The sequence below is a fragment of the Aptenodytes forsteri genome, unplaced genomic scaffold (assembly GCF_000699145.1).
Source record: "Aptenodytes forsteri isolate BGI_AS27 unplaced genomic scaffold, ASM69914v1 Scaffold853, whole genome shotgun sequence".
Taxonomy (NCBI): domain Eukaryota; kingdom Metazoa; phylum Chordata; class Aves; order Sphenisciformes; family Spheniscidae; genus Aptenodytes; species Aptenodytes forsteri.
Window position 1 is genome coordinate 13,708 of NW_008795529.1, and position 8,279 is coordinate 21,986.

Below are 8,279 nucleotides of genomic sequence, written 5' to 3' on the forward strand. Positions count from 1 at the left end.
TGGGTGGTCCCGGGCGCAGGCGCTCGGGCTCGTGCGCTTTCCCGAGAGCGCGTGTGAAAACTTGAACTAAGTGAGGGGAAAAAATAAATGAATAAGCATTTTATTTAACAAAAAAAAAAAAAATTTAAAAAAATTCCTAATACCGATAACGAAACCCGAGTTTTAATGCAAGGGTTCCTAGAACGTCGCTGGTCTCGTGCTGTGTGTAGAGTGCTGTTGGTAGCAGATTTGCAATTAAATATTAATATTTGTGTTTAATTAGATATGAAGTAGCTCCGAGATCTGACAGTGAAGAAAGTGGGTCAGAAGAGGAGGAGGAGGTAAGGAGAAATACCACCGGTCTCCCTTACGCTTTGGTATTCTAAATATTTCTGAGAGAATAGGAAACAGCCGTACGCACCGCACTAAGCTCATCTCAACAATTACTTTTTCCAGCACGGGTCTGTGTCGGTGTCAGTCGGCTCAGATACGTCTATTTGGGATAAACCAAAAAAAACCCCGTAAAGAAAGCCAGGGGCGGCGAGGAGATGGCGAGCTCAGTTCGTTAGCTGCCCGGTTTTCTTCCCAGATATTTCTCACGTAACCCTTGGGGTGTTCGGAAGCAAACAGCGTGCGACTGTGCTTCTGGTAGCTTCTGTCTTGGTTAGCGGACGCGCCCGCGCAGGCGCAGTCTTGGTCTGCGAGCTCCCGGGGCAGCGAGCGCTTCCCCTGGGGGTTTTCAGAGCCGTTGTTGTCCGCAGGCCCGGTCACTCCTGAGCGCGGCTGAGCAGGTTTTGCTGCCGTTTCCATCGTGTAAACGAGAATAAGCGGCTTTGTGCTCAGAAAGGTGCGCTTCGTGTCTCCTGGCAGGAGGAGGAAGAGGAGCAACCGCAACCTGCCCAGCCTGCCCTGCCTGTGGAGGAGAAGAAAAAGATCCCCGATCCAGACAGCGACGACGTCTCAGAAGTGGATGCCAGGCACATTATCGAGTGAGCCCTGCCTCTTAACCCGCTCCCGCGGCGTGCCGTCTTCCGTTTCGGAGTCACTTGTGTGAATCTCGCGTGCTTTCTGTCAAAGGAGCGGAATTCGGCGGGCGGTATTTGCTCTGCGCTCGGGTTTTGAGAGCAGTCTTTCCAAAATGAGACCTGATTTGGCACGTATCGGGGAAAATTAACCACCCCGGGACTGATGGGGCTCCCCAGGAGTGTTCTCCAAAAAGGGATCATCTTTCTTATCTCCAGTTTTGTGCCATTCCCCCCCGCCCCAGGAACGCTAAGCAAGATGTTGACGATGAATACGGGGTGTCTCAAGCTCTGGCGAGGGGCCTGCAGTCGTACTACGCCGTGGCCCACGCGGTCACCGAGAGGGTGGACAAGCAGTCCACGCTGATGGTCAATGGAGTCCTCAAGCAGTACCAGGTGAGAGGCCGCGGAAGGGAGCGCCTGCCGTACCGTACGGCCCCGCCGTACGTGGGCACCCGGTCTCTGGCGGTGCCGCCAGGAGGTTTCGGCGGGAGGCACCGAGGTTCGGGCTGTGCCGAGACGCTCCCGGGAGCGAGAAAACGGGGAGCTGAGGGCGGAGCCAGCGGCTCTGTCTGGTGCGAGGCAACGAGCCAGGCTCGCTCGCTGCTCAAAACAAAGAACGTCGGCTCCCTGCGCGTGTGTCCGTGGTCCCGAGAGGAGAGGAATACGTCAGTGCCAGTGGCTGGCTTTGAATAATTAACATGGGGATCTTTAATAGTGTATAGGGACTTCATCTACATAATGCATAAGATGGGGGGTGGAGCGTGCGGGTCGTTAGCGCATCTGATACGCGACTCCTCTGCCCGCAGTCTGATGGTGTTTTTTTCTTTTCTTTCCTTTTTTCGATCCCTCCTTTTTCCCCCCGAAGATCAAAGGTTTGGAGTGGCTGGTGTCCTTGTACAACAACAACCTGAACGGCATCCTGGCAGATGAAATGGGTCTGGGCAAAACCATCCAGACCATCGCTTTAATCACATACCTCATGGAGCACAAACGGATCAACGGACCCTTCCTCATTATAGTACCTCTCTCGTAAGTGCGCTGCCTGAATTCGTCACCCCTCCCAGCCCTGCACAGCGCAGAAAAGGCTTGGCCTGGCATCGGTGCCGGCTCCAGGCCTCTGCGGTGTGATTCCCCGCTGCGCAAGGGCCAGTTTTACCGTTTCTCTTTCTTTTTTTTTTTTTTTTTTTCTTTCCCCCCCCCCAGAACTCTGTCGAATTGGGCGTACGAGTTTGACAAATGGGCTCCTTCTGTGGTGAAGGTCTCATACAAGGCAAGTGCCGGCGTTACTTTTACACGCGCCTACCGGGCTCCTTTGGCCGCTCGTTTCGTGAGGATTCCTTGGATGCCAGTTTGCCTTTTCCTCCTTCCAGTCCAACAATATTTCCATTATCCCACGGAAGCCGGGACGCTTCCTGGCGCTAAATCGATGAAATCCACATTTGTTTTTCATTCCTTAATGGCCGAAGGAATCCAGCTGCTACCGTCCGCACAAATGCTCTCGCTGCCTTTCTGTAACCGGAACAATTGTTCCGTGTGGATAATAACTACTCCCACCACCTCTCTTCTCCTGGAAATTATGTTCTGGTTTAACGTTTCTGTTTGAAATTCTTTTTCCAGGGCTCTCCAGCAGCAAGACGGGCATTCGTACCTCAGCTCCGAAGCGGGAAATTCAATGTCTTGCTCACTACTTACGAATATATCATCAAAGATAAGCACATCCTGGCCAAGGTGAGTCCTGCCGGCAGCAGGCAACGGCAGCTCCCTGTTCGGTGTTGTTTGGGCTGCGGCAGGAGGAGCGCCCGTCCTCGCTGCGCTCGTGGGCGCTGCGCAGACGTCACCGAGACAGCGCCTGTCAGGTGGGCGCTGCAGACGTCACCGAGACAGCGCCTGTCAGAAAAATCCTGCCCTCCTAAGTGAGATTTTTATCTCTGGAGGCTCTCGTCGTCACGTGGCAGGAGGCGAGGAGCCGCTGCTTACCCTCAGCAGCCAGAACTGATGTAGCGTTCTTGTTATTTTTGGCTGCGTATCCTGTGAATACAGCAAACCTTTTTTTTTTCCCCCCCTTTTAATAAAGCAATTCATAGGACGATGAATATTTATTAGAACCCCTACGAGATCGTCATTGCCCTTCTGCCCTAGCTGAGCGGTGGAGGGTTGTTCCCCGTACTCAGCCAGCAGCCACGGGGCGAAGATGAAATGTTGATGGGTTGGAAAGGTGGTGCCGTTTCGGAAGCAGGCAGACAGTGCGCCAAGCCAAAGCCCCGGGTTTAAGGGGTTTAATCTCGCTCACAGTTAGCTCTGCAGCACCGCTTACCTCGGCGAGCGGGGTCTGCCTGGGTTGCAGGATGCGTTGAAGCTGATGTGTCTTCCCTCGGCAAGGCTTCCAAGGGAACCGTCTTCTCTTCTCCCTTTGTATTGCGGAGAGTTAAACACCGTTTGATTTGTTAATGGCCAAAAAGCTCGAGAAATATTGAAATTCCCCACAGCTGGCATCAGTCTCTGCCAGCTGTTTGGCGTTAGCGTTCTTCCTTTCTCCCCGCTCCTTCCGTGTCCGTCTCCGAGCCAGAGACGCAAAGCGCTCCTGATGGGAGCAGTTCCCGGGTGGGACCTTAGGAAAAGTTAAGAGCGGGTTTCCACAATCCCGGCTAGCTTGGATCCCTCCTGGACGCCTCCGGAGGGATGTTGGTGCGATTCTCCGGTCGTAGCTGCGGTGGAGGGAGCCGCCGTCCCTTGCCCACGCCGCCCTTCTCCTTCCCGCAGATCCGCTGGAAGTACATGATCGTGGACGAGGGCCACAGGATGAAGAACCACCACTGCAAGCTCACCCAGGTCCTCAACACGCACTACGTGGCTCCGCGCCGTTTGCTGCTGACGGGAACCCCGCTGCAGAACAAGCTCCCGGAGCTGTGGGCCCTGCTCAATTTCCTCCTGCCGACCATCTTCAAGAGCTGCAGCACGTTCGAGCAGTGGTTTAACGCTCCTTTTGCCATGACGGGAGAAAAGGTACGGCAGGAAGCCGGGTGGTGGCCGTTGCGGCTCAGGGACGGGGGGTCAGGGCTGCCGCCGGGCGTTTTGGGTGGCTTGCGTTTGTAAACGCTCGCCAAAAAGGAAAAAAAATCTCTTAATTCCCACTGGCAAGGTGCAGAGCACCGTCCTGTAAAGTGTCATTTCTTTGGGATGGGTTTTACTGGAAAGATTGGAAAATACGGAGCGTTAACTGAGTACTGGAAACGAGGGTGGGTAGATGGTTCTCCCGGCGCTGAGGTACCTGAGCGTTGGTGGGAGAGGCTGGCTGGGCTCTTGCTAGTGCGGTTCTCAAACGGTGAAGCTGCTGTCGGTGCCGTCGCTAATGGCTCTGGAGCTGTTTGAAGTGACTCCTGTTGAGTCGCAGTAGCTGAGGTTTTGCAGAGCAGGTTATCAGGCAGCTGGGGGAAGAGAAGCGAGCCCGAAGTTTAAAAAAAAAAAAATCAGTGCAGAAACCTCAGACTGCGATGATGACATCAGAGAGACTTTCGGTATCCCAGTTCCGTCGCCTGCGGAGCGATGTGTCGCTGTGCTTTACCCTGACGCTGGGAATCTCGCCGCCGTTGAGGGATGCTGACGGGGGAGGGGACTTCCAGGGGTCCTTGTGTTAACGGTTCCCTTTCCTGGTGACGCAGGTGGACCTGAACGAAGAAGAAACCATCCTGATCATTCGGCGTTTGCACAAAGTGCTGCGCCCCTTCCTGCTGCGGAGGCTGAAGAAGGAAGTCGAAGCGCAGCTGCCTGAAAAGGTAACGGCCGGGAGAAACTGTCCCGCTCTTCCCCCGTCTCGGTGTGTTCGTGGAGCTTTATTCAGCTCCACGAAGAGGGTTTGATTCCCCTGAGGACGGGGGACTCGGGGTCTCCCCGGGCTTTAGAAGCGGGTGAATTTGTGCCACGCTTCAGAAGGACCCAGCGTCTCGGGGTTTTTGGAGGTGCTCGCTCGCATCGCCTCGGGAATTAACCTCTCCTCGGTCCTTGCAGGTGGAGTACGTGATCAAGTGTGACATGTCCGCTCTGCAGAGGGTCCTCTACAGGCACATGCAGGCCAAGGGGGTGCTCCTCACGGATGGCTCCGAGAAGGACAAAAAGGTCTGGCCACCGAAGTCCCTGCTTTTGGCCGATTCCTCCGCTGTCGGAGTGGGGCTGGAAACGCCTCCGGGGACCGGGGTGTCTGTTCTGGTCCCCGTGTGCTGCAACAACAGATAGAGCAAAAAAAAAAAACAACCCTTTTACAAGCAAAGCAAGAAATCCTGGAGGGACGGGGTCGGAGCAGTGGGCCAGCGCCCCGCTCGGGCGGATGGGCTGCCTCGGGGTGGCGGGTTGGCCCTGGGCCAGCGCGAACCCCTCGCCCGTCCAGGCGAGCCGTGAGGACTGTGGCGGGGGTAATCCTGCGGCTGCCGGGGACCCCAGGGAGGCCACCGACTTGCTTTTCAAAGCGATCGGGAAGTCAAATGGCAATTAATTAGGGGGGGGGGATAATAAAATTAAAAAGACGCTTTGGTCTGAACTAAAAGCTGGAGGTGAAAAATGCCCTGTTCGTCAGCTCCGCTCCCCCGGAGCAGCTGGCTCTTCAGCAGCCTTTGCTCCTTAGACTCCTCAAGGTGACTTTTAACGTCTGTACTAAAACCTTGAACTTCGCCCCTCGCTAACTGGGGCGAGCCTGGCTGCCCACCCAGGCAGTCCCGCTCCGGGCAGCGCTGCTGGCTGCGGGTCCAGTGCCTCTAAGACGCAGCTCCAGCTAGATCTGGGCAGCGCGGGAGCCTCGGGGCTGTGAACCCCCATCCGAATACTCCCGGAATATTCCTCAGGGACACCTGGATCGCTGATGCAGTCAGTAAACTTAAATTGACGTGTCTCATTTGCGCAGGGTAAAGGCGGTACGAAAACCTTGATGAACACGATCATGCAGCTGCGGAAGATCTGTAACCACCCCTACATGTTTCAGCATATAGAGGTAACGTGGGCTCAGGGCTGGCACGCGCGGTTGATCGCACGCTCTCCGGAAACGTGGAAAACCGTTCCGTCCCCCTCCTAAACGGAGACAAACCGAACGGCTCGTGTGGCTGCGGCACGGACCGAGCGTTAACAACCTGGCCGCTTGGCCGGCCAAGCGTCAGCCCTCAGCGTGGCGCTGTGCCAACCAGGCTTCCTTCGACACGCTCCTTTTTGCCACCCAAAACGCTCTGAAATCTGTTCAAGCGAGCTCGGTGAAGCAGTATCGCCTAAAAAGAGCGAGACGGGGTCTGTCCCTTCAGGCTGATCTCTTTGGGCCCGAAACGCTCCGCGTCGGCAGCAGGGCGTTGCCGTCTGACGCCAGGCAGAGCTTTTAAAATCGCTCCGTTCCCGCTCCTCCTTCCCCAGGCACTTCGGGACCAGTCCTGCCTGCCGTCACCGGTCCTCCCTGCCCGGCCCCGAGGGCCGGTTCTCTTCCAGGGCGGTTCCAGGACTTTGTTGGATTTATTTGTGTGCGAGGACAGTTTCTGACGCCGTTCCTCTTTTCTGATTGCAGGAATCCTTTTCCGAGCACTTGGGGTTCACGGGAGGTATCGTGCAAGGGTAAGTAGGGTATTTCAGAGTTACAACAAGTGGGGATATTTGTGACTTTTCCTTGTGAGGTGGTTTATCGGTGCGTGGTAAATGAACCGGCGATACTGTCGTGAGCACTGATAATCCTTATGCGAGGGAGACGCTGTGTTTTTAGCGCCGGATCCTTATTTCCCTCTTCTCTTCCCTCCCAGACTGGATTTATACCGTGCCTCGGGCAAATTTGAGCTCCTCGACAGAATTCTCCCCAAACTGCGAGCCACCAACCACAAGGTGCTGCTCTTCTGCCAGATGACCTCCCTCATGACCATCATGGAAGACTATTTTGCTTATCGCGGATTCAAATACCTCAGGCTGGACGGTGAGTGCCTCTGACGCGCGGGGACGGCAGCCGCCCCTCTGTTACTTACGGCTCGTGGTGAGGATAAACCCCTCGCGTGGGGCCGAGCAGCGAGGTAAGCTCCTGCGGGTTCACCGACCCGGCATCTCTCGCAAGGGAAAGAGGTCCGAAACAAGCAGCGCGTCGTAAAGCAATTAACCCTGCTTGCGGGACGCAGATTAAAGCAATAAACCTTGCAGCATGCAGGATAAAAGATATAAAGTGCGGCCTTTGGCTTTATACATTATCATCGGCTGCCGCTTCAGTTTTCATTTTTTAAATTCAGCCGACCTACTATTTAATTCTGGAACCCTGAAGGATGCTGTCGAGGGCCAGGTGGCCTATAACATCATTAAAATAACGTAACTATAAATGAATTCGTTGGATTCCAGGTTTAAGTCGGAAGGCGTGCAGCTTAGTTTGCGCCCAAACCTAATCTAGTAGAAAAGGAAAGTCGATTCACCGTTTTCGGTTGGAATAAACGACTGAATGCCTGTAAAGATGCCCGCGAAGCCGTGGGGCTGCTGAAGGCTGCGCGGGCCCGAACCCTCTTTGCCAGCAGAGCGCGGTGCGAACTCTTTAAAGAGTCGACCTCCTGAGAGAAGCGTTAAGCTGCTGGGAGGGTGAGGTGCAGAACGAGACCGAAGCAGTTGTTTAAACCGAGGTTTCTCCCTCCCAATCGGTCTCTCGGAGCTGTTTGCTCCTTCGGTCGCAACGTTTAACGACTTCCAGCATGGGATGGGTGTTAGCGCGGCGGCGTGCTCGCGGCCGGCGCCTCACCCGGCCCTTTCCGCTCGGAGCCGGGCAGTAACTCGCCCTGCACGCCCCTTCCCCCAGCACGAGCGGGGAGAGTCACCGCCCCGCGGCACAGCCGGAGCCGAGGCATTTACACGCCACGACCGGCGTGAGCGTGAGCGTCTCTTTAACGGTTCCCTGTGAAGCAGGGTGAGCTCACCTCGCACCCGGAGCATCCCCAGCTCTCCCTGGGCTTGTGCGGAGCCCTTGCGTGGCTTACGGAGCTGCGTTTCTCTAAAGAGAGCGGAAGGAGGATGGTTTTGGGGAGGACGGGCTGGGAGAGACCCTCGCGTATGGCTGAGCTCGGTCTCCTGCTGCTGCCAACCTCGTGTAATGACCCCGGCCCCAAATGTACCAAACGCCGCCTTAAAACCAGCCGCGTTCCCGGTACCGCTGTCCCGAGCTCGGGGAGATCTTCTGATCCGCTCGCGGACGGCCCAGACGCCTCCTCTCAAGCCAACCGAAACCAGCCGCACGCCCCCCTGCCCTGCCTCGCGCTGGGCTGCCTGCCACGGCGTCCTTTCACCTTTCAC

The 8,279-nt window shown here is 55.9% G+C and overlaps 1 protein-coding gene across 1 annotated transcript in view; it reads left to right on the forward strand.

Moving 5' to 3' along the window:
- SMARCA4 (SWI/SNF related, matrix associated, actin dependent regulator of chromatin, subfamily a, member 4) overlaps positions 1-8,279 on the forward strand; it is a 29,223-nt gene that overhangs the window by 12,195 nt on the left and 8,749 nt on the right. Inside the window, exons 13-24 of the mRNA XM_009282095.1 lie at positions 263-320; positions 850-968; positions 1,247-1,397; positions 1,870-2,033; positions 2,208-2,274; positions 2,622-2,732; positions 3,765-4,007; positions 4,664-4,777; positions 5,010-5,117; positions 5,896-5,982; positions 6,538-6,584; positions 6,767-6,933. Of these exons, the coding sequence (XP_009280370.1) occupies positions 263-320; positions 850-968; positions 1,247-1,397; positions 1,870-2,033; positions 2,208-2,274; positions 2,622-2,732; positions 3,765-4,007; positions 4,664-4,777; positions 5,010-5,117; positions 5,896-5,982; positions 6,538-6,584; positions 6,767-6,933 (1,436 nt within the window). The remainder of the gene's footprint in view (positions 1-262; positions 321-849; positions 969-1,246; positions 1,398-1,869; positions 2,034-2,207; positions 2,275-2,621; positions 2,733-3,764; positions 4,008-4,663; positions 4,778-5,009; positions 5,118-5,895; positions 5,983-6,537; positions 6,585-6,766; positions 6,934-8,279) is intronic.